Here is a 25,637-nt window from a genome sequence, read left to right on the forward strand (position 1 = left end):
GGCAGTTTTTGAGGTAATTCCTGGGATTTTTAGGGATAATTTGGGAATTTTTCAGGTTATTTTTGAGGTAATTCCTGGCATTTTTAGGGAGACTTTGGGAATTTTTTTGGTTATTTTTGGATATTTCCTGGCATTTTTTGGGGCTGATTCCTGGGAATTTTCGGGGCAGTTTTTGAGGTAATTCCTGGGCTTTTTAGGGATAATTTGGGAATTTTTTTGGTTATTTTTGGACATTTCCTGGGATTTTTTGGGGCTGATTCCTGGGAATTTTCAGGGCAGTTTTTGAGGTAATTCCCGGGATTTTTTGGGAGACTTTGGGAATTTTTTTGGTTATTTTTGGATATTTCCTGGCATTTTTTGGGGCTAATTCCTGGGAATTTTTGCAGGTTTTGATGTAATTCCTGGGATTTTTAGGGATAATTTGGGAATTTTTTTCAGGTTATTTTTGAGGTAATTCCTGGGATTTTTTTGGGAGACTTTGGGAATTTTTTTGGTTATTTTTGGATATTTCCTGGGATTTTTTGGGGCTGATTCCTGGGAATTTTCAGGGCAGTTTTTGAGGTAATTCCTGGGGTTTTTAGGGATAATTTGGGAATTTTCCAGGTTATTTTTGAGGTAATTCCTGGCATTTTTAGGGAGACTTTGGGAATTTTTTTGGTTATTTTTGGACATTTCCTGGGATTTTTTGGGGCTGATTCCTGGGAATTTTCAGGGCAGTTTTTGAGGTAATTCCTGGGATTTTTAGGGATAATTTGGGAATTTTTTTGGTTATTTTTGGACATTTCCTGGGATTTTTTGGGGCTGATTCCTGGGAATTTTTGCAGGTTTTGATGTAATTCCTGGGATTTTTAGGGATAATTTGGGAATTTTTTTCAGGTTATTTTTGAGGTAATTCTTGGGATTTTTAGGGATAATTTGGGATTTTTTTGGCTATTTTTGGATATTTCCTGGGATTTTTTGGGGCTAATTCCTGGGAATTTTCAGGGCAGTTTTTGGAGTAATTCCTGGCATTTTTAGGGATAATTTGGGAATTTTTTTGGCTATTTTTGGACATTTCCTGGGATTTTTTGGGGCTGATTCCTGGGAATTTTCAGGGCAGTTTTTGAGGTAATTCCTGGGATTTTTAGGGAGACTTTGGGAATTTTTTTGGTTATTTTTGGATATTTCCTGGCATTTTTTGGGGCTAATTCCTGGGAATTTTTGCAGGTTTTGATGTAATTCCTGGGATTTTTAGGGATCATTTGGGATTTTTTTCAGGTTATTTTTGAGGTAATTCCTGGGATTTTTTAGGGAGACTTTGGGAATTTTTTTGGTTATTTTTGGACATTTCCTGGGATTTTTTGGGGCTGATTCCTGGGAATTTTCAGGGCAGTTTTTGAGGTAATTCCCGGGATTTTTTGGGAATTTTTTTTTTGTTTTTTGTTTTTTTTTTTAACCCTTTCCACGCTGGATTTGTCCATTTGCAGCTCCGGATCCTGAGGAAGCTCCGGGTTCAGCAGCTCCGGGCTGGGGACACCGAGGGAGCTCAAGAAACCCAAAAATTGCTCGGGGGGGACCCCGGGGAGGAAGAGGAAGAGGAGGAGGAAGAGGAGGAAGAGGAGGAGGAAGAGGAAGAGGAGGAGTCGGAGCTGTCGGAGAGCGGTGAGCAAAATTTGGGGCATTTTGGGGATTTTTTGGGATTTTTAAAGGGAATTTTAGGGGGAATTTTAGGAAGATTTTAAGGGGATTTTAAGGGGAATTCTGGGGATTTTTTGGGATTTTTAGGGGGATTTTCAGGGATTTTAGGAGGAGTTCAAGGGGATTTTTTGGGGGAATTTTGGGGATTTTTTGGTGATTTTTTGGGATTTTTAGAGGGATTTTTATGCATTTTAGGGGGATTTTCAGGGATTTTAGGAGGAGTTCAAGGGGATTTTTTAAGGGATTTTTTGGGGGAATTTTGGGGATTTTAAGGGGAATTCTGGTGATTTTTTGGGATTTTTAGAGGGACTTTTTGGGATTTTTAGAGGGAATTTTAGGAATTTTAGGGGGATTTTTAGAGAGAATTTTAGGAATTTTAGGGGGATTTTTTGGGGATTTTTTGGGGAATTTTGGGGATTTTTTGGTGATTTTTTGGGATTTTAGAGGGATTTTTATGCATTTTAGGGGGATTTTCAGGGATTTTAGGAGGAGTTCAAGGGGATTTTTTGAGGGATTTTTGGGGGATTTTTGGGGATTTTAGGGGGATTTTTGGGGATTTTTTGGGGGATTTTTAGAGGGATTTTTTGGGATTTTTAGGGGGATTTTCAGGGATTTTAGGAGGAGTTCAAGGGGATTTTTTGGGGATTTTTTGGGGATTTTTTGGGGAATTTTGGGGATTTTTTGGGATTTTTAGAGGGATTTTTTGGGATTTTAGGGGGATTTTCAGGGATTTTAGGAGGAGTTCAAGGGGATTTTTTGGGGATTTTTTGGGGGAATTTTGGGGATTTTAAGGGGAATTCTGGTGATTTTTTGGGATATTTAGAGGGACTTTTTGGGATTTTTAGAGGGAATTTTAGGAATTTTAGGGGGATTTTTTGGGGATTTTTTGGGGAATTTTGGGGATTTTTTGGGATTTTTAGGGGAAATTTTGGGGCTTTTAAGGGGAATTCCGGGGATTTTTGGGATTTTTAGAGGGGTTTTTTTGGAATTTTAGGGGGAATTTTTGGAAGATTTTAAGGGGATTTTAGGGGGAATTTTTGGGGATTTTTTTGGATTTTTAGAGGGATTTTTTTGGGATTTTTAGGGGGATTTTCAGGGATTTTAGGAAGAGTTCAAGGGGATTTTTTGGGGGATTTTTTGGGGGAATTTTGGGGATTTTTAGAGGAAATTTTGGGGCTTTTAAGGGGAATTCCGGGGATATTTTGGGATTTTTAGAGGGGCTTTTTGGAATTTTAGGGGGAATTTTTGGAAGATTTTAAGGGGATTGTTTTGGGATTTTAGGGGGAATTTTAGGAATTTTTTGGGATTTTAAGGGGAATTCTGGGGATTTTTTGGGGATTTTTAGAGGGATTTTTTGGGATTTTAGGGAGAGTTTAAGGGGATTTTTATTTTGATTTTTAGGGGGAATTTTGGGGATTTTAGGGGGAGTTTTTGGGGATTTTTTGGGGATTTTTTGGGGATTTTTTGGGGTATTTTGCGGATTTTTTTGGGGATTTTTTGAGAGTTTTAGAAGGAATTTTATGAAGATTTTAAAGGGTTTTTGGTGATTTTTTGGAGGATTTTAGGAGGAATTTTGGGGATTTTTTGGCATTTTTCGAGGGATTTTTGGGAGATTTTAGGGAGATTAAAAGGGAAGTTTTGGGGATTTTTGGAAATTTTAGGAGGATTTTGGAGGATTTTGGGGAATTTTGGATTTTAGGAGTTTTAGAATTTGGGGGAATTTTGGAGATTTTAGGGAGGGATTTGAGGGGTTTTTTGGGATTTTGGAGCTTTTGGGGAATTTTAGGGGAATTTTTGGGGAATTTCCGATTTTAGGAGTTTTAGAATTTGGGGGAATTTTGGAGATTTTTTGGGGGATTTGGGGGATTCTTTTGATTTTTTTGGGCTTTTGGGGAATTTTGAGGGATTTTCGGGAGATTTAAAGGGAATTTTCGGGGTTGTGGGAGGGAAATTTGGGGGAATTCTGATGGGATTTTTGGGGTGTTTTGGGGTTTTTTAGGGGATTTTTTTTTTTTTTTGGGGAAATTTTGGGTGATTTTGGGGAAATTTTGGGATTTAAAAATTTTTTTTGCAGAGGATGAGGACGAGGATCTCGAGGGTTACCCCAAAAGTGTCCCCGGGAGGCGCCGGAGCAACAAGGTTGGATGGACCCCAAAAAATTCCCAAAAATCCCCCAAAATCCCCCCAAAAAAATCATCCCCAAAATTCTCCCGAAAATCCCCCCAAATTTCCACAAGAATTCCCAAAAAAATCCCCAAAAATTTCACCAAAAATATCCTAAAAACTAAAAAAAAAAAAAAAAAAGTCCCAAAAAATCCCCCCCCCAAAATTCTCTATGGATGACTCCAAAAATCCCCCCAAAATTCCCAAAAATCCCCCCAAAATTTTTCCAAGAATTCCCAAAAAATCCCCAAAAATCCCCCAAAAATTTCACCAAAAATCTCCTAAAAACTAAAAAAAAAATCCCAAAAATTCCCCAAAAATCTCCCAAAATTTTTTTTAAAAATCCCGAAAACACCCAAAAAATTCCTTTAAAAATTCAAAAAAAATTCACTCAAAAATTGCCCCCAAATGCCCCAAAAATCCCCCCAAAATTCCCCAAGAATTCCCAAAAAATTCCCCAAAATTTCCCAAAAAAAAACCTCCTAAAAATTAAAATAAAAATTCCAAAAATTCCCCAAAAAATTCCCCCAAATCCCTCCAAAAATTCCCTAAAAATTCCCACCCAAAATTGAAAAAAAAAAAATCCCCAAAAATTTCACCCCAAAAATCCCCCAAAAATTCCCTAAAAGTTTCCCAAAAAAATTCCTTAAAATCCCCCCAAAATGCCCAAAAAACCCCAAATAATTCCCTAAAAATCCCAAAAAAATTCGCCCAAAATTTCCTAAATTTATTTAAAAATCCCAAAATGTTCCCCCAAAAATCCTCCCAAAATTCCCAAAAAAATCCTTTAAAAAAGGAACCCTAAAATTTTCCAAAAAATTTCCCAAAAATCGCCCCAAAATCCCTTAAAAATTCCCTCAAAATCCCCCAAAAATCCTGCAAAAATTCCCAAAAAATTCCCCAAAAATGCCCCAAAAATCCCCCCAAAATAACCCAAAATCTCTTAAAGTCCCCTAAAAAATTCCATAAAAAATCCCCCAAAATTTCCCAAAAATCCCCTAAAAATTTTCCAAAATTTCCCCAAAAATCCCCTAAAAATTTTCCAAAATTTCCCCAAAAATCCTTCTAAAACCCCCTGAATATTCCCCAAAAATCCCCTAAAAAATTCTCAAAAATCCCCCAAAATTTCTCAAAAATCCCCTAAAATTTTCCCCAAAAAATTGCCCCAAAATCTTTCAAAAACCCCTTAAAAATTTCCCAAAAATCCCCCAAAATTCCCTAAAAATTTCTCAAAAATCTCCCAAAATTTCCCAAAAATCCCCAAAAATCACCTAAAAATCCCCAAAAATTCTCAAAAATCGCCCAAAATTTCCCGAAAAATCCCCTGAAAATTTTCCAAAAAATTCCCCAAAAATCAAAAAAAATCCCCTAAAAATTTCCTCAAAAATCCCCTAAAAATATTCCAAAAAATTCCCTAAAAATCCTTCCAAAATCCTCTAAAAATTCCCAAAAAAATCCTCTAAAAAATTTCCCCAGAATCCCCCAAAATTTCCCAAAAATCCCCTAAAAATTTCCATAAAATCTCCCAAAATTTCCCAAAAATCCCCAAAAATCCCCTAAAAATTTCCCCAAAAAATTCCCCAAAAATCCTTCCAAAACCCCCTAAAAATTCCCAAAAATCCTCTAAATATTTCTCAAAAACCCCCTAAAAATTCCCCAAAAATCCCCTAAAAATCCTTCAAAAATCCCCTAAAAATTTCCATAAAATCCCCCAAAAATCCCCTAAAAATTTCCTCAAAAATCCCCTAAAATCCCCCCAAAATCCCCAAAATTTCCCCAAAAATCCCCTAAAAATTGCCCCAAAAAATCCTCCCAAAATCCTTCCAAAACTCCCTAAAAATTCCCCAAAAATCCCCTAAAATTCCCCAAAAATCCCCCAAAATCCCCTAAAAATCCCCAAAAATTTCCCCAAAAATCCCCTAAAAATTACCCCAAAAATCCCCCCAAGATCCTTCCAAAACTCCCTAAAAATCCCCCAAAAATCCCCTAAAAATCCCCAAAAAATCCCCCAAAAATCCTAAAAAATTTCCCAAAATTTCCCCAAAAATCCCCTAAAAATTACCCCAAAAATCCCCCCAAGATCCTTCCAAAACTCCCTAAAAATTCCCCAAAAATCCCCCAAAATCCCCCAAAAATCCCCAAAAATTTCCCAAAATTTCCCCAAAAACCCCCTAAAAATTACCCCCAAAATCCCCCCAAGATCCTTCCAAAACTCCCGAAAAATTCCCCAGAAATTCCCAAAAAATCCCCCAAAAATCGCCAAAAATCCCCTAAAAATCCCCAAAAATTTCCCAAAATTTCCCCAAAAATCCCCTAAAATTAACCCCAAAAATCCCCCCAAGATCCTTGCAAAACTCCCTAAAAATCCCCCAAAAATCCCCAAAAATCCCCTAAAAATCCCCAAAAATTTCCCAAAATTTCCCCAAAAATCCCCTAAAAATTACCCCAAAAATCCCCCCAAGATCCTTCCAAAACTCCCTAAAAATTCCCCAGAAATTCCCAAAAAATCCCCCAAAAATCCCCAAAAATCCCCTAAAAACCCCCAAAAATTTCCCAAAATTTCCCCAAAAATCCCCTAAAAATTACCCCAAAAATCCCCCCAAGATCCTTCCAAAACTCCCTAAAAATCCCCCAAAAATCCCCTAAAAATCCCCAAAAAATCCCCCAAAAATCCTAAAAAATTTCCCAAAATTTCCCCAAAAATCCCCCCAAGATCCTTCCAAAACTCCCTAAAAATTCCCCAAAAATCCCCAAAAAATCCCCCAAAAATCCACCAAAATCCCCTAAAAATCCCCAAAAATTTCCCAAAATTTCCCCAAAAACCCCCTAAAAATTACCCCAAAAATCCCCCCAAGATCCTTCCAAAACTCCCTAAAAATCCCCCAAAAATCCCCAAAAACTCCCTAAAAATCCCCTAAAAATCCCCAAAATTTCCCCAAAAATCCCCTAAAAACATTCCAAAAAATTCCCCAAAAATCCTTCCAAAACCCCCTAAAAATCCCACCAAAAATCCCCTAAAAATCCCCAAAAAATCCCCCAAAAATCCTAAAAAATTTCCCAAAATTTCCCCAAAAATCCCCCCAAGATCCTTCCAAAACTCCCTAAAAATTCCCCAAAAATCCCCCAAAATCCCCCAAAAATCCCCAAAAATTTCCCAAAATTTCCCCAAAAACCCCCTAAAAATTACCCCAAAAATCCCCCCAAGATCCTTCCAAAACTCCCTAAAAATTCCCCAGAAATTCCCAAAAAATCCCCCAAAAATCCCCAAAAATCCCCTAAAAATCCCCAAAAATTTCCCAAAATTTCCCCAAAAATCCCCTAAAAATTACCCCAAAAATCCCCCCAAGATCCTTCTAAAACTCCCTAAAAATCCCCCAAAAATCCCCTAAAAATCCCCAAAAAATCCCCCAAAAATCCTAAAAAATTTCCCAAAATTTCCCCAAAAATCCCCCCAAGATCCTTCCAAAACTCCCTAAAAATTCCCCAAAAATCCCCCAAAATCCCCCGAAAATCCCCCAAAATCCCCTAAAAATCCCCAAAAATTTCCCAAAATTTCCCCAAAAACCCCCTAAAAATTACCCCAAAAATCCCCCCAAGATCCTTCCAAAACTCCCTAAAAATCCCCCAAAAATCCCCTAAAAATCCCCAAAAAATCCCCCAAAAATCCTAAAAAATTTCCCAAAATTTCCCCAAAAATCCCCTAAAAATTACCCCAAAAATCCCCCCAAGATCCTTCTAAAACTCCCTAAAAATTCCCCAAAAAATCCCCAAAAAATCCCCCAAAATTCCCCAAAAATTTCCCAAAATTTCCCCAAAAATCCCCTAAAAATTACCCCAAAAATCCCCCCAAGATCCTTCCAAACCTCCCTAAAAATCCCCCAAAAATCCCCTAAAAATCCCCAAAAAATCCCCCAAAAATCCTAAAAAATTTCCCAAAATTTCCCCAAAAATCCCCTAAAAACATTCCAAAAAATTCCCCAAAAATCCTTCCAAAACCCCCTAAAAATTCCTCAAAAATCCCCAAAAATCCCCAAAAAATTCCCAAAATTTCCCCAAAAACCCCCTAAAAATTACCCCAAAAATCCCCCCAAGATCCTTCCAAAACTCCCAAAAAATCCCCCAAAAATCCCCTAAAAATCCCCAAAAAATCCCCCAAAAATCCTAAAAAATTTCCCAAAATTTCCCCAAAAATCCCCCCAAGATCCTTCCAAAACTCCCTAAAAATTCCCCAAAAATCCCCAAAAAAATCCCCAAAAAATCCCCCAAAATCCCCTAAAAATCCCCCAAAATTTCCCAAAATTTCCCCAAAAACCCCCTAAAAATTACCCCAGAAATCCCCCCAAGATCCTTCCAAAACTCCCTAAAAATTCCCCAAAAATCTCCCAAAATCCCCTAAAAATCCCCAAAAATTTCCCAAAATTTCCCCAAAAACCTCCTAAAAATTACCCCAAAAATCCCCCCAAGATCCTTCTAAAACTCCCCAAAAATCCCCTAAAAATCCCCAAAAAATCCCCCAAAAATCCTAAAAAATTTCCCAAAATTTCCCCAAAAACCCCCTAAAAATTACCCCAAAAATCCCCCCAAGATCCTTCCAAAACTCCCTAAAAATCCCCCAAAAATCCCCTAAAAATCCCCAAAAAATTCCCCAAAAATCCTAAAAAATTTCCCAAAATTTCCCCAAATCTCCCCCCAAGATCCTTCCAAAACTCCCTAAAAATTCCCCAAAAACCCCAAAAAATCCCCCAAAAATCCCCCAAAATCCCCTAAAAATCCCCAAAAATTTCCCAAAATTTCCCCAAAAATCCCCTAAAAATTACCCCAAAAATCCCCCCAAGATCCTTCCAAAACTCCCTAAAAATCCCCCAAAAATCCCCTAAAAATCCCCAAAAAATCCCCCAAAAATCCTAAAAAATTTCCCAAAATTTCCCCAAAAATCCCCCCAAGATCCTTCCAAAACTCCCTAAAAATTCCCCAAAAATCCCCAAAAAAATCCCCCAAAAATCCCCCAAAATCCCCTAAAAATCCCCAAAAATTTCCCAAAATTTCCCCAAAAACCCCCTAAAAATTACCCCAGAAATTCCCCCAAGATCCTTCCAAAACTCCCTAAAAATTCCCCAAAAATCTCCCAAAATCCCCTAAAAATCCCCAAAAATTTCCCAAAATTTCCCCAAAAATCCCCTAAAAATTACCCCAAAAATCCCCCCAAGATCCTTCCAAAACTCCCTAAAAATCCCCCAAAAATCCCCTAAAAATCCCCAAAAAATCCCCCAAAAATCCTAAAAAATTTCCCAAAATTTCCCCAAAAATCCCCCCAAGATCCTTCCAAAACTCCCTAAAAATTCCCCAAAAATCCCCAAAAAAATCCCCCAAAAATCCCCCAAAATCCCCTAAAAATCCCCAAAAATTTCCCAAAATTTCCCCAAAAACCCCCTAAAAATTACCCCAGAAATTCCCCCAAGATCCTTCCAAAACTCCCTAAAAATTCCCCAAAAATCTCCCAAAATCCCCTAAAAATCCCCAAAAATTTCCCAAAATTTCCCCAAAAACCTCCTAAAAATTACCCCAAAAATCCCCCCAAGATCCTTCTAAAACTCCCCAAAAATCCCCTAAAAATCCCCAAAAAATCCCCCAAAAATCCCCCAAAAATCCTAAAAAATTTCCCAAAATTTCCCCAAAAATCCCCTAAAAACATTCCAAAAAATTCCCCAAAAATCCTTCCAAAACCCCCTAAAAATTCCTCAAAAATCCCCAAAAATCCCCAAAAAATTCCCAAAATTTCCCCAAAAACCCCCTAAAAATTACCCCAAAAATCCCCCCAAGATCCTTCCAAAACTCCCAAAAAATCCCCCAAAAATCCCCTAAAAATCCCCAAAAAATCCCCCAAAAATCCTAAAAAATTTCCCAAAATTTCCCCAAATCTCCCCCCAAGATCCTTCCAAAACTCCCTAAAAATTCCCCAAAATCCCCAAAAAAATCCCCAAAAAATCCCCCAAAATCCCCCAAAAATCCCCAAAAATTTCCCAAAATTTCCCCAAAAACCCCCTAAAAATTACCCCAAAAATCCCCCCAAGATCCTTCCAAAAATCCCCTAAAAATCCCCCAAAAATCCCCTAAAAATCCCCAAAAATCCCCCAAAATCCCCCAAAAATCCCCTAAAAATTTCCCCAAAAAACCCTTTCAAAATTCAAATTCCCCAAAATTTCCCGAAATTCCCAAAACTTTTCCCGAATTTCCCCCCCCTGCAGCAGTGGAACCGTCGGAACGAGCGGGGGGAGACCCCCCTGCACCGAGCCTGCATCGAGGGGGACCCCAAAAAAGTTCGGCTCTACCTGGACCAGGTGAGGGGGGGACCCCAAAAAAAAAAAGAAAAACAAAAAAAAAAAAAAAATCCTCAAAGTTTTCCCAAATCACCCCAAAAAATCGCGGGGGGAAAATCTGAAAAAACGGAGGAAAAATGGTGAAAAAAAGGGGGAGAAAGTTGAAAAAAATGGAGGAAAAAATCCTGGAAAAAATGGGGAAAAAATTCTGGGAAAAATGGGGGAAAATCCTGGGAAAAATGGGGGAAAAATCCTGGGAAAAATGGGGGAAAATCCTGAAAAAAATGAGGAAAAATCCTGGAAAAAATGGGGGAAAATCCTGGAAAAGGGGAAAAAATCCTGGGAAAAATGGGGGAAAATCCTGAAAAAAATGGGGAAAAATCCTGGAAAAAATGGGGGAAAATCCTGAAAAATGGTGAAAAAAAGGGGGAGAAAGTTCTAAAAAATGGAGGAAAAAATCCTGGAAAAAATGGGGAAAAAATTCTGGGAAAAATGGGGGAAAATCCTGGAAAAATCGTGAAAAAAAGGGGGAGAAAGTTGAAAAAAATGGGGAAAAAATCCTGGAAAAAATGGGGAAAAATTCTGGGAAAAATGGGGGAAAATCCTGGAAAAAATGGAGGAAAAATCCTGGGAAAAATGGGGGAAAAATCCTGGAAAAAATGGGGAAAAATCCTGGAAAAATCGTGAAAAAAAGGGGGAGAAAGTTGAAAAAAATGGGGAAAAAATCCTGGAAAAAATGGGGGAAAATCCTGAAAAAAATGGGGGAAAATCCTGGAAAAAATGGAGGAAAAATCCTGGGAAAAATGGGGGAAAAATCCTGGAAAAAATGGGGAAAAATCCTGGGAAAAATGGGGGGAAAATCCTGGAAAAAAATGGGGAAAAATCCTGGAAAAATCGTGAAAAAAAGGGGGAGAAAGTTGAAAAAAATGGGGAAAAAATCCTGGAAAAAATGGGGAAAAATTCTGGGAAAAATGGGGGAAAATCCTGGAAAAAATTGGGGAAAAATCCTGGAAAAAATGGGGGAAAATCCTGAAAAAAATGGGGAAAAATCCTGAAAAAAATGGGGAAAAATCCTGGAAAAATCGTGAAAAAAAGGGGGAGAAAGTTGAAAAAAATGGGGAAAAAATCCTGGAAAAGGGGAAAAAATCCTGGAAAAAAATGGGGAAAAAATCCTGGGAAAAATGGGGGAAAAATCCTGAAAAAAATGGGGGAAAAATCCTGGAAAAAATGGGGAAAAATCCTGGAAAAATCGTGAAAAAAAGGGGGAGAAAGTTGAAAAAAATGGAGGAAAAAATCCTGGAAAAGGGGAAAAAATCCTGGAAAAAATGGGGGAAAATCCTGAAAAACAGAGGAAAAATCGTGAAAAAAAGGGGGAGAAAGTTGAAAAAAATGGGGAAAAAATCCTGGAAAAAATGGGGAAAAATCCTGGAAAAAATGGGGAAAAATCCTGGAAAATGGAGGAAAAATCGTGAAAAAAAGGGGGAGAAAGTTGAAAAAAATGGGGAAAAAATCCTGGAAAAAATGGGGGAAAATCCTGGAAAAAATGGGGAAAAAATCCTGGAAAAAATGGGGAAAAAATCCTGGAAAAAATGGGGGAAAATCCTGAAAAAAATGGGGAAAAATCCTGGAAAATGGAGGAAAAATCGTGAAAAAAAGGGGGAGAAAGTTGAAAAAAATGGGGAAAAAATCCTGGAAAAAATGGGGGAAAATCCTGGAAAAAATGGGGAAAAAATCCTGGAAAAAATGGGGAAAAAATCCTGGAAAAAATGGGGGAAAATCCTGAAAAAAATGGGGAAAAATCCTGGAAAATGGAGGAAAAATCGTGAAAAAAAGGGGGAGAAAGTTGAAAAAAATGGAGGAAAAAATCCTGGAAAAAATGGGGAAAAATCCTGTAAAAAATGGAGGAAAAATCCTGGGAACAATGGGGGAAAAATCCTGGAAAAAATGGAGGAAAAATCCTGGAAAAAATGGGGAAAAATCCTGGAAAAAATGGTGAAAAAAAGGGGGAGAAAGTTGAAAAAAATGGAGGAAAAAATCCTGGAAAAAATGGGGAAAAAATTCTGGGAAAAATGGGGAAAAATCCTGGAAAAAATGGAGGAAAAATCCTGGGAAAAATGGGGGGAAATCCTGAAAAAAATGGGGGGGAAATCCTGAAAAAAATGGGGGAAAAATCCTGAAAAAAATGGGGGAAAAATCCTGGAAAAAATGGGGGAAAATCCTGAAAAATGGTGAAAAAAAGGGGGAGAAAGTTGAAAAAAATGGAGGAAAAAATCCTGGGAAAAATGGGGGAAAATCCTGGAAAAAATGGGGGAAAATCCTGGAAAAAATGGGGGAAAATCCTGGAAAAAATGGAGGAAAAAATCCTGAAAAAAAGGGGGAGAAAGTTGAAAAAAATGGGGAAAAATCCTGGAAAAAAATGGGGGGAAAATCTGAAAAAAATGGGGAAAAATCCTGAAAAAAATGGGGAAAAATCCTGAAAACTGGGGAGGAAAAATCCTAAAAAATGGAGGAAAAATCCTGAAAAAAAAATGGGGAAAAATCCTGAAAAATGGGGAGGAAAAATCCTGAAAAATGGAGGAAAAATCCTGAAAAAAAAAATGGGGAAAAATCCTGAAAAATGGGGAGGAAAAATCCTGAAAAAGGGAGGAAAAATCCTTAAAAAAATGGGGAAAAAATCCTGAAAAATGGAGGAAAAATCCTGAAAAAGGGAGGAAAAATCCTAAAAAAAATGGGGAAAAAATCCTGAAAAAGGGAGGAAAAATCCTGAAAAAGGGAGGAAAAATCCTAAAAAAAATGGGGAAAAAATCCTGAAAAAGGGAGGAAAAATCCTGAAAAAGGGAGGAAAAATCCTAAAAAAAATGGGGAAAAAATCCTGAAAAAGGGAGGAAAAATCCAAATAAAAGGGGGAAAAATCCTGAAAAAAATGGGGAGAAATCTGAAAAAAATGGAGGAAAAAATCCCAAAAAAAGGGGAGGAAAAATCCTGAAAAATGGAGGAAAAATCCAAAAAAAAGGGGGGAAAATCCTGAAAAAAATGGAGGAAAAAATCCTGAAAAAAAGGGGGAGAAAGTTGAAAAAAATGGGGAAAAATCCTGGAAAAAAATGGGGGGAAAATCTGAAAAAAATGGGGAAAAATCCTGAAAAAAATGGGGAAAAATCCTGAAAACTGGGGAGGAAAAATCCTAAAAAATGGAGGAAAAATCCTGAAAAAAAAATGGGGAAAAATCCTGAAAAATGGGGAGGAAAAATCCTGAAAAAGGGAGCAAAAATCCTAAAAAAAATGGGGAAAAAATCCTGAAAAAGGGAGGAAAAATCCTGAAAAAGGGAGGAAAAATCCTAAAAAAAATGGGGAAAAAATCCTGAAAAAGGGAGGAAAAATCCTGAAAAAGGGAGGAAAAATCCTAAAAAAAATGGGGAAAAAATCCTGAAAAAGGGAGGAAAAATCCTGAAAAAGGGAGGAAAAATCCTAAAAAAAATGGGGAAAAAATCCTGAAAAAGGGAGGAAAAATCCAAATAAAAGGGGGAAAAATCCTGAAAAAAATGGGGAGAAATCTGAAAAAAATGGAGGAAAAAATCCTAAAAAAAGGGGAGGAAAAATCCTGAAAAATGGAGGAAAAATCCAAAAAAAAGGGGGGAAAATCCTGAAAAAAATGGAGGAAAAAATCCTAAAAAAAGGGGAGGAAAAATCCTGAAAAATGGGGAAAAATTCTAAAAAAATGGGAGAAAAAAATCCTGAAAAATTGAGGAAAAATCCAAATAAAAGGGAGAAAAATCCTGAAAAAAATGGGGAGAAATCTGAAAAAAATGGAGGAAAAAATCCTAAAAAAAGGGGAGGAAAAATCCTGAAAAATGGAGGAAAAATCGAAAAAAAAAAGGGGGAAAAATCCTAAAAAATGGAGGAAAAATCCAGAAAAAACTGTGGAAAAAAAATCCTAAAAACTGGGGAGGAAAAATCCTAAAAAATGGATGAAAAACTCCTGAAAAATTCCCAATTTTTTTAGGGCCATCCTGTGAATCCTCGGGATTATTGTGGCTGGACCCCCCTGCACGAAGCAGCCAATCACGGACACCTGGGTGAGAAAATTTGGGAAAATTTGGGGAAATTTTGGGGAAATTTTGGGGGGTGGGGATGGGGGAGATGGTAAAAAAAAAAAATTGGGAGAGCTTAAAAAAAAAAAATGGGGGAAATTAAAAAAAAAAAATAAAATCGTTAAAAATTGGGAGGGAATTGGAAAAATATCCCCAAAAAAACTGGGGAGGAAAAATCCTAAAAAATTTGGGGTTGAATCCTAAAAATTGGGGGAAAAAAACTCCTAAAAATTGGGGAGACAATCCCAAAAAATCTGGGGATGAATCCTAAAAATTGGGGTGGAAAAATCCTAAAAATTTGGGAGAAAATCCCAAAATATTTGGGGCAGAATCCTAAAAATTGGGGTGGAAAAATCCTAAAAATTTGGGAGAAAATCCTAAAAAATTTGGGTCTGAATCCTAAAAATTGGGAGAAAAAAATCCTAAAAATTGGGGAGAAAATCCCAAAAAATTTGGGGCAGAATCCTAAAAATTGGGGTGGAAAAATCCTAAAAATTTGGGAGAAAATCCTAAAAAAAAAGGAAGAAAAAAATCCTAAAAAATTTGGGTTGGATCTTAAAAATTTGGGGGGAAAAAATGGGAAAAATTGGGGAAAATAATTGTAAAAAAATAGGGGGAGATTTTGGAAAGTTTGGGGAAAAATCCTAAAATTTGGGGAGGAAAAATCCCAAAAACTTTGGGGCTGAATCCTAAAAATTGGGGAGAAAAAATCCTAAAAACTGGGGAGAAAAACCTAAAAAATTTGGGGATGAATCCTAAAAATTGGGGAGAAAAAAATCCTAAAATTTGGGGAGAAAATCCCAAAAAATTTGGGGCTGAATCCTAAAAATTGGGGTGGAAAAATCCTAAAAATTGGGGTGGAAAAATCCTAAAAATTTGGGAGAAAATCCTAAAAAATTTGGGTCTGAATCCTAAAAATTGGGGAGAAAAAATCCTAAAAATCTGGGGAGAAAAACCTAAATATTTGGGGCAGAATCCTAAAAATTGGGGTGGAAAAATCCTAAAAATTTGGGAGAAAATCCTAAAAAATGGAAGAAAAAAATCCTAAAAAATTTGGGTTGGATCTTAAAAATTTGGGGGGAAAAAATGGGGAAAATAATTGTAAAAAAATGGGGGGGAGATTTTGGAAAGTTTGGGGAAAATTCCTAAAAATTGGGGAGGAAAAATCCCCAAAAATTTGGGGATGAATCCTAAAAAATTGGGGAGAAAAAATCCTGAAAAAGGGAGGATATTCCTAAAAAATTTGGGGCAGAATCCTAAAAATTTGGGAGAAGAAATCCTAAAAATTGGGGAGAAAATCCTCCAAAATTTGGGGTTGAATCCTAAAAATTGGGGAGAAAAAAATCCTAAAAATTGGGGACAAAAAATTCCCAAAAAAATCGGGAAGAAAAATCCCAAAGTTTGGATGAAAATCCTTAAATTTTTTGGGATGAATCCTAAAAATTTCAGGGGGTCTGTGGGATTGGGATTGGGAATGGGATTGGGATCTGGAACTGGGATTGGGATTGGGATTGGGATTGGGATTGGGAATGGGATTGGGATTGGGATTGGGAATGGGATTGGGAATGGGATTGGGATCTGGAACTGGGATTGGGATTGGGAATGGGAATGGGATTGGGAATGGGAATGGGAATGGGATTGGGATTGGGATTGGGATTGGGAGTGGGATTGGGATTGGGAATGGGATTGGGATTGGGAATGGGATTGGGATTGGGATTGGGATCTGGAACTGGGATTGGGATTGGGATTGGGAATGGGATTGGGATTGGGAATGGGATTGGGATTGGGAATGGGATTGGGATTGGGATTGGGATTGGGAGTGGGATTGGGATTGGGATTGGGATTGGGAATGGGAATGGGATTGGGAATGGGATTGGGAATGGGATTGGGAATGGGATTGGGATTGGGATTGGGATTGGGATTGGCATCTGGAAATGGGATTGGGATTGGGAATGGGATTGGGAATGGGATTGGGATTGGGATTGGGATCTGGAACTGGGATTGGGATTGGGATTGGGATTGGGATTGGGAATGGGAATGGGAATGGGAATGGGATTGGGAATGGGATTGGGATTGGGATTGGGATTGGGATTGGGAATGGGATTGGGATCTGGAACTGGGATTGGGATTGGGAATGGGAATGGGAATGGGATTGGGAATGGGAATGGGATTGGGATCTGGAACTCGGATTGGGGTTGGGATTGGGATTGGGATTGGGATCTGGAATTGGGATTGGGATTGGGAATGGGATTGGGATTGGGATCTGGAATTGGGATTTGGATTGGGATTGGGAATGGGATTGGGATTGGGATTGGGATCTGGAACTGGGATTGGGATTGGGAATGGGATTGGGATTGGGATCTGGGATTGGGATTGGGAATGGGATTGGGATTGGGATTGGGATTGGGATTGGGATCTGGAACTGGGATTGGGATTGGGATTGGGATTGGGATTGGGATTGGGATTGGGAATGGGAATGGGATTGGGATCTGGAATTGGGATTGGGATTGGGAATGGGATTGGGATTGGGATTGGGATTGGGATCTGGAATTGGGATTGGGATTGGGAATGGGATTGGGATTGGGATCTGGAATTGGGATTTGGATTGGGATTGGGAATGGGATTGGGATTGGGATTGGGATCTGGAACTGGGATTGGGATTGGGAATGGGATTGGGATTGGGATCTGGGATTGGGATTGGGAATGGGATTGGGATTGGGATTGGGATTGGGATTGGGATCTGGAACTGGGATTGGGATTGGGATTGGGATTGGGATTGGGATTGGGATTGGGAATGGGAATGGGATTGGGATCTGGAATTGGGATTGGGATTGGGATACAGAGTCAGGATTAGGATGCGGAATTGGGATTGGGATTGGGAATGGGATCTGGAACTGGGATTGGGATCAAGGATCGGGAGTGGGATTGGGATTGGGATCCGGGATTTGGGATTGGGATCCGGGATTGGGTTTAAGACCAGGATCAGGACCAGGACCAGGTTTAGGACCAGGATCAGGTGTAGGACCAGGATCGGGACCAGGACCAGGTTTAGGATCAGGACCAGGTTTAGGATCAGGATCAGGACCAGGACCAGGTTTAGCACCAGGCCCAGGTTTAGGCCCAGGTTTAGGCCCAGGTTTAGGATCAGGCCCAGGTTCAGACCCAGGTTTAGGATCAGGCCCAGGTTCAGGCCCAGGTTTAGGCCCAGGTTCAGGCCCAGGTTTAGGATCAGGCCCAGGTTTAGGATCAGGCCCAGGTTCAGGCCCAGGTTTAGGCCCAGGTTCAGGCCCAGGTTTAGGATCAGGCCCAGGTTCAGGCCCAGGTTTAGGCCCAGGTTCAGGCCCAGGTTTAGGATCAGGCCCAGGTTTAGGATCAGGCCCAGGTTCAGGCCCAGGTTTAGGATCAGGCCCAGGTTTAGGATCAGGCCCAGGTTCAGGCCCAGGTTTAGGATCAGGCCCAGGTTCAGGCCCAGGTTTAGGCCCAGGTTCAGGCCCAGGTTTAGGATCAGGCCCAGGTTCAGGCCCAGGTTTAGGATCAGGCCCAGGTTCAGGCCCAGGTTTAGGATCAGGCCCAGGTTTAGGATCAGGCCCAGGTTCAGGCCCAGGTTTAGGATCAGGCCCAGGTTTAGGATCAGGCCCAGGTTTAGGATCAGGCCCAGGTTCAGGCCCAGGTTTAGGATCAGGCCCAGGTTAGGCCCAGGTTTAGGATCAGGCCCAGGTTTAGGATCAGGCCCAGGTTCAGACCCAGGTTTAGGATCAGGCCCAGGTTCAGGCCCAGATTTAGGATCAGGCCCAGGTTTAGGATCAGGCCCAGGTTTAGGCCCAGGTTTAGGCCCAGATTTAGGATCAGGCCCAGGTTCAGGCCCAGGTTTAGGATCAGGCCCAGGTTCAGGCCCAGGTTTAGGATCAGGCCCAGGTTTAGGATCAGGCCCAGGTTCAGACCCAGGTTTAGGATCAGGCCCAGGTTCAGGCCCAGATTTAGGATCAGGCCCAGGTTTAGGATCAGGCCCAGGTTAGGCCCAGCCCCGTTGTCTCCGCTCTCCGGCAGAGGTGGCGCGGCTGCTGCTGGAGCGGGGAGCGGCTCTGGACGACCCGGGGGGGCCGGGCTGCGAGGGGATCACCCCCCTGCACGACGCCCTGGCTTCCGGAAGGTTCCCCGTGGCCGAGCTGCTGCTGCGGAGCGGGGCCGACGTCGCCGCCAGGAACGCCAAGGTGAGGGCGGCGTCCGCGGCGCCTCCGCGCGCTTCTCGCGTCCCCTTACCATCGTTTCGGGGGTTTTCTCAGGGGTCTTTGCGGATTTTTTTCGGGGTTTTTTTGGGATTTTTTTGGGATTTTTTTCGGATTTTTTTCGGATTTTTTTGAATTTTTTTGGGATTTTTTTGGGATTTTTTTCGGATTTTTTTAGGATTTTTTTCGGATTTTTTTCGGATTTTTTTCAGATTTTTTTCGGATTTTTTTCGGATTTTTTTGGATTTTTTTCGGATTTTTTTCAGATTTTTTTCGGATTTTTTTCAGATTTTTTTTCGGATTTTCTTCAGATTTTTTTTAGGATTTTTTTCAGATTTTTTCGGATTTTTTTAGGATTTTTTTAGGATTTTTTTAGGATTTTTTTGGATTTTTTTAGGATTTTTTTCGGATTTTTTTAGGATTTTTTTCGGATTTTTTTCGGATTTTTTCAGATTTTTTTAGGATTTTTTTGTGATTTTTTCGGATTTTTTTCGGATTTTTTTGAGATTTTTTTAGGATTTTTTTCAGATTTTTTTCGGATTTTTTTGGATTTTTTTTTTATTTTTTTCGGATTTTTTTCAGATTTTTTTAGGATTTTTTTCAGATTTTTTTTGAGATTTTTTTGGATTTTTTTCGGATTTTTTTCAGATTTTTTTTGAGATTTTTTTCGGATTTTTTTCAGATTTTTTTAGGATTTTTTTGGATTTTTTTCGGATTTTTTTCAGATTTTTTTTTAGAATTTTTTCGGATTTTTTTTCAGATTTTTTTCAGGTTTTTTTGAGATTTTTTTTCAGATTTTTTTCAGATTTTTTTCGGATTTTTTTCAGATTTTTTTAGGACTTTTTGGATTTTTTTTTTTGAGATTTTTTCAGATTTTTTCCAGATTTTTTTCAGATTTTTTTGGATTTTTTTTTTTTGAGGTTTTTTTCAGATTTTTTCCAGATTTTTTTAGGATTTATTCGGATTTTTTTCAGATTTTTTTTAGGATTTTTTAGGATTTTTTTGGATTTTTTTTTTTGAGATTTTTTGAGTTTTTTTAGGATTTTTTCGGATTTTTTTTTTTTTGAGAATTTTTCAGATTTTTTTGAGATTTTCTTTCAGATTTTTTTCAGATTTTTTTGAGATTTTTCCGGTTTTTTTTGAGATTTTTTTTGGATTTTTTTGAGATTTTTTCGGACTTTTTTTTGAGATTTTTTCAGATTTTTTTGATATTTTTTTCGGATTTTTTTTTGGATTTTTTTCGGATTTTTTTGGATTTTTTTCAAATTTTTTTAGGATTTTTTTCAGATTTTTTTCAGATTTTTTTCAGATTTTTTTGTATTTTTTTGGATTTTTTTCAGAATTTTTTAGGATTTTTTCGGAATTTTTTTTGAGATTTTTTTTCAGATTTTTTTCGGATTTTTTTAGGATTTTTTTCAGATTTTTTCAGAGTTTTTTCAGATTTTTTTAGGATTTTTTCAGATTTTTTTTTCCAGATTTTTTCAGATTTTTTTAGGATTTTTTTCGGATTGTTTTAGGATTTTTTTAGGATTTTTTTGAGATTTTTTTCGGACTTTTTTCAGATTTTTTCAGGATTTTTTTGGATTTTTTTCGGATTTTTTTCAGATTTTTTTCGGATTTTTTTCAGATTTTTTTCGGATTTTTTTAGGATTTTTTTCAGATTTTTTTCAGATTTTTTTCAGATTTTTTTAGGATTTTTTTAGGATTTTTTTCAGATTTTTTTAGGATTTTTTTCAGATTTTTTTTGAGATTTTTTATTTTATTTCTTAGGAATTTTGGAGATCTTTTCTGAATTTTTTTTCAGATTTTTTAGAATTTTTTTCGGATTTTTTTCAGATTTTTTTCGGATTTTTTTCGGATTTTTTTAGGATTTTTTTCAGATTTTTTTCAGATTTTTTAGGATTTTTTTCAGATTTTTTTAGGATTTTTTTCAGATTTTTTTTCAGATTTTTTATTTTATTTCTTAGGAATTTTGGAGATCTTTTCTGAATTTTCTTTCAGATTTTTTAGGATTTTTTTTTTTGATTTTTTCTGATTTTTTTTTTTCCAGATTTTTTTTTCTGAATTTTTTGGGATTTTCTCCACATGCTTGAACTGTGGTTAATCAAGAACTCATTAATTAATGAACTCATTAATTAATGAACTCATTAATTAATGAACTCGTTAATTAAGCAGGGTCAGACCCCGTGTGTGAGCTGGGTTAATCAAGAACTCATTAATTAATGAACTCATTAATTAATGAACTCGTTAATTAATGAACTCATTAATTAATGAACTCGTTAATTAAGCAGGGTCAGACCCCGTGTGTGAGCTGGGTTAATCAAGAACTCATTAATTAATGAACTCATTAATTAATGAACTCGTTAATTAATGAACTCATTAATTAAGCAGGGTCAGACCCCGTGTGTGAGCCGGGGTTAATCAAGAACTCATTAATTAATGAACTCATTAATTAATGAACTCATTAATTAATGAACTCGTTAATTAACCGGGTCAGACCCCGTGTGTGAGCTGGGGTTAATCAAGAACTCATTAATTAATGAACTCATTAATTAATGAACTCATTAATTAATGAACTCGTTAATTAAGCAGGGTCAGACCCCGTGTGTGAGCTGGGGTTAATCAAGAACTCATTAATTAATGAACTCATTAATTAATGAGCTCATTAATTAATGAACTCGTTAATTAAGCAGGGTCAGACCCCGTGTGTGAGCTGGGGTTAATCAAGAACTCATTAATTAATGAACTCATTAATTAATGAACTCATTAATTAATGAACTCATTAATTAATGAACTCGTTAATTAACAGGGTCAGACCCCGTGTGTGAGCTGGGGTTAATCAAGAACTCATTAATTAATGAACTCATTAATTAATGAACTCATTAATTAACCGGGTCAGACCCCGTGTGTGAGCCGGGGTTAATCAAGAACTCATTAATTAATGAACTCATTAATTAATGAACTCATTAATTAACAGGGTCAGACCCCGTGTGTGAGCTGGGTTAATCAAGAACTCATTAATTAATGAACTCATTAATTAATGAACTCATTAATTAATGAACTCGTTAATTAAGCAGGGTCAGACCCCGTGTGTGAGCTGGGTTAATCAAGAACGCATTAATTAACTCATTAATTAATGAACTCGTTAATTAATGAACTCATTAATTAATGAACTCATTAATTAATGAACTCATTAATTAATGAACTCGTTAATTAAGCAGGGTCAGACCCCGCTGCAGACGCTCCAGGAGTGGCTGGGAACGTTCGGGGCCGAGCTCGACAGCGACACCTGGAGCAGCGCCCGGGAACTGCAGCGGCTGCTCCGGGACGCCATGGGAAACGCCGGTGGGAATTCGGGGGGAATTCTGAGGGAATTGTGAGGGAATTCTGGGAGGAATTCTGGGAGGAATTCTGAGGGAATTCTGGGGAGAATTCTGAGGGAATTCTGAGGGAATTCGGGAGGGAATCTGAGGGGAATTCTGGGGGGAATTCGGGGGGAATTCTGAGGAAATTTGGGGGAAATTCGGTGGGAATTCTGGGGGCAATTCTGAGGGAATTCTGAGGGAATTGTGAGGGAATTCTGGGAGGAATTCTGAGGGAATTCTGGGGAGAATTCTGAGGGAATTCTGAGGGAATTCGGGAGGGAATCTGAGGGAAATTCTGAGGGAATTCGGGGGGGAGAATTCTGAGGAAATTCTGAGGGAATTCGGGGGGAATTCTGAGGGAATTCTGTGGGGGAATTCTGAGGGAATTCGGGGGGAATTCTGAGGAAATTTGGGGGGAAATTCGGTGGGAATTCTGGGGGGAATTCTGAGGGAATTCGGGAGGGAATTCCAGGGGGAATTCGGGGGGAATTGTGAGGGAATTCTGAGGGGGAATTCTGAGGGAATTCTGAGGGAATTCGGGAGGGAATCTGAGGGGAATTCTGGGGGAATTCTGAGGAAATTTGGGGGGAAGTTCGGTGGGAATTCGGGGGGAATTCTGAGGGATTTCGGAGGGGAATTCTGAGGGAATTTGGGGGGGATTCTGAGGGAATTTGGGGGGGAATTCTGGGGGGAATTCGGGGGGAAATTCAGTGGGAATTCAGGGGGAATTCTGAGGGAGTTCTGGGGGAATTCGGGGGGGAATTCTGAGGGAATTCTGGGGGGGTTTTATGGGGGATTTTAATGGGGGTTTTATGGGAATTTTAATGGGGTTTTATGAGGGTTTTATGGGAATTTTGTGGGGATTTTCTATGGAGGTTTTATGGAGATTTCATGGGATTTTTGGGGGATTTTTTTGGGATTTTATTGGAATTTTATCTGGGTTTTATGGGATTTTATGGAATTTTTGGGAATTTTGTGAGGATGTGGCGATTTCCTGAGGATTTTGTGGGCATTTTATGGGGATTACATGGGGATTTTGTGGGACTTTTGTGGGGATTTTTAAGGGTTTTTATGGGGATTTTTTGGGAATTTTGAGGGGATTTTGTGGGGATTTTGTGAGGATTTTTGTAGGGATTTTATGGAGATTTTATGGAGGTTTTACGGGGGTTTTATTGGGATTTTATTGAGGTTCTACAAGGTTTTTACAGGATTTTTGGGGGGATTTTATAGGAGTTTTATGGGGAATTTTTATGGGGATTTTATGGACGTTTTATGGAGATTTTATGGGGATTTTGTGGGGATTTTATGGAGATTCTACAAGGATTTTACAGGATTTTTTTGGGATTTTTGGGGGGATTTTATAGGATTTTTATGGGGGTTTTATGGGGATTTTTTGTTGATTTTATGGGATTTTATAGGGTTTTTGTGGGGATTTTATGGGAATTTTGGGGGATTTATGGGGGTTTTTATGTGGTTTTTTTGAGGGGATTTTGTGGGGATTTTATGGGGGTTTTATGGGAGCTTTATGGGATTTTATGGGAATTTTTTTGAAATTTTATGACGATTTTATGGGATTTTTTATGGGGATTTTATGGGATTTTTCGGGGATTTTATGGAATTTTTTTGGATTTTATGGGATTTTCTGGGGAATTTTTGGGTTTTTATGGGATTTTTTGGGGGTTTTATGGGAGTTTAATGAGAATTCCATGGGGGTTTTATGGGAATTCCGTGGGATTTTATGGGGATTTTATGGGATTTTTTGGGAATTTTATGGGGTTTTTATGTGGAATTTATGGGATTTTTTAGGGCATTTTATGCAAACCTTTTATTCAGATTTTTTCCAGATTTTTTTTTGTTCATTTTTGTCAAATTTGTTTCAATTTTTGTGTGTTTTTTGGGCTTCACATTTTTTCCAGGTTTGTTTTTTTCTGCTTTTCTTTCAGCTTTTTTTTTTTTTATTATTTTTTATTTTTTCAGATTTTTCAATGGAATTTTTCCCGATTTTTTTTTTTTCTCAAATTCTTAGTTTTAATTTTTTTAACATCTTCAGATTTTTTTTTTTTTTAATATCCTTAAATCATTTCCTCCAACATTTTTTCAAGCAAGAACTACAAGTTTTAAAACTTTACTTTCTGAAATTATTCACAATTTTAACTCTTCACAAAACCCCCAAATCCCAACAAAAATTCCCAATTTTTTTTTTTTCATTCTAATCCCGAATTTCTTTTCTTATTTTTTTTTTTTCCCCCACCTCTTCCAGAACCACCCCAAGATTCCCAAATCCCAAAATCCCCAAATTTTGGGATCGGAGCCTCCTCGAGTCCCATCCGGAAACGCCAACGAATTCCAGAGGCTGAAAACGAATTAAAAACCCAAAATTTGGGAAAATCGGGAAATTCCGGCGCCGAAATTCCCAAATTTCCTCCCGAAATTCCCAAACCTGCTCTGATCCCTGAGGAAGAATTCCTGGAACAAGAGGATTGGCTTGAAAACGATTTGGGACCATCCCGAAAAAAATCCCGAAAAAATTTCCGGGAATTTTGGGAATCACGAGATCCCAAAATTTCCAAATCTGGAAATTCCAAGATTTCATCGTCGAGAATTTTGGAGAATTCCTCGGAAATTTCGGAGTTTTCCGAGAGTTTCTTCCGGGGTTGAGGAATTTTCCGGGAATTCCTCCGGGATTGCGGAATTTTCCGGAAGTTCTGCCGGGATTGAGGGAATTTCCGGGAATTCCGGCAGAAATCCGGAATTTTCGGGGAATTCTTTGGAAATTCCTGCTCTGCGGATCCGGATCCGAATCCAGGACGACGTTTTCCTCATCCCGGTGGCTCCCAGGTGAGAATTCCCAAATTTTTCTTGGAATTTTTTGGGAAATCGGCTGGAAAATTGCTAAAAATGTTGTGGGAAAATTCCGGAAAAAAGCAGCGCTTAAAAAAAAAAAAAAAAAAAAATCCGAAAAAATTCCTGTAAAAATCCCCAAAAAATTTGGAAAATTCCCAGAAAAATCCTAAAAAAATTCCTGCAAAAAATTCGAAAAAAAAAGAAATGCCAAAAAATCTCAGCAGAGATTTCCCCAAAAATTCCCAAAAATTTCCGAGAAAATCCCCTCCCAAAATAATCCCAAAAAATCCCCTAAAAAACCCCAAAAAATCCTTTAAAAATCCCTACAAAATCCCCACTAAATTTCCAAAAAATCCCCAAAAACTCCTCAAAAAATCCCTAAAAATACTTTAAAAATCCCAAAAAAATCCCCAAAAAATCCTAAAAAAACCCCCAAAAAATCCTCAAACAAATCCCCTAAAAACCCCCCAAAAAATCCTTAAAAAATCCTCTAAAAAATCCCCAAAATTCCCCAGAATTCCCCAAAAATCCCCCAAAAATCCCCCAAAAAATCCTCAAAAAATTCCAAAAATACCCCTAAAAATCCCGCAAAAATCCCCTAAGAATTTCCAAAAAATCCTTTAAAAATCCCCTAAAAATCCTCAAAAAATCCCCAAAAAATCCCCATAAAATCCCCGAAAAATCTTTAAAAATCCCCAAAAAATCCCTAAAAAATCCTCAAAAAATACCCCAAAAATCCCTAAAAAATCCCCAAAAATCCCCAGAAAATCCCAAAAAAATCCCCGAAAAATTCCGAAAAAATCCTCAAAAAATCCCTAAAAAATTCTTAAAAAATCCTTAAAAAATCCCCGAAAATATCCTAAAATTTCCCCAAAAATTCCCCAAAAAAATCCCTTAAAAATCTCTAAAAAATCCCTAAAAAAAACCCGCAAAAAATCCATAAAAAATCCTCCAAAA

General features: G+C 37.9%; 2 protein-coding genes across 2 annotated transcripts in view; both read left to right on the forward strand.

The window, feature by feature from the left end:
• The window catches only part of LOC134058053 (tonsoku-like protein), a 53,394-nt gene extending 27,763 nt beyond the window's left edge, over positions 1-25,631 (forward strand). Inside the window, exons 6-12 of the mRNA XM_062515129.1 lie at positions 1,467-1,641; positions 3,752-3,816; positions 10,086-10,178; positions 14,158-14,230; positions 18,293-18,456; positions 21,693-21,816; positions 24,097-25,631. Of these exons, the coding sequence (XP_062371113.1) occupies positions 1,467-1,641; positions 3,752-3,816; positions 10,086-10,178; positions 14,158-14,230; positions 18,293-18,456; positions 21,693-21,816; positions 24,097-24,494 (1,092 nt within the window). The 3' untranslated portion in view covers positions 24,495-25,631. The remainder of the gene's footprint in view (positions 1-1,466; positions 1,642-3,751; positions 3,817-10,085; positions 10,179-14,157; positions 14,231-18,292; positions 18,457-21,692; positions 21,817-24,096) is intronic.
• Positions 24,735-25,637, forward strand: part of LOC134058063 (tonsoku-like protein) — a 14,532-nt gene continuing 13,629 nt past the window's right edge. Inside the window, exon 1 of the mRNA XM_062515141.1 lies at positions 24,735-24,765. Coding sequence (XP_062371125.1) covers positions 24,735-24,765 — 31 coding nt within the window. The remainder of the gene's footprint in view (positions 24,766-25,637) is intronic.

Source organism: Cinclus cinclus, chromosome 1 (genome assembly GCF_963662255.1).
Source record: "Cinclus cinclus chromosome 1, bCinCin1.1, whole genome shotgun sequence".
In the NCBI taxonomy this organism is placed as follows: domain Eukaryota; kingdom Metazoa; phylum Chordata; class Aves; order Passeriformes; family Cinclidae; genus Cinclus; species Cinclus cinclus.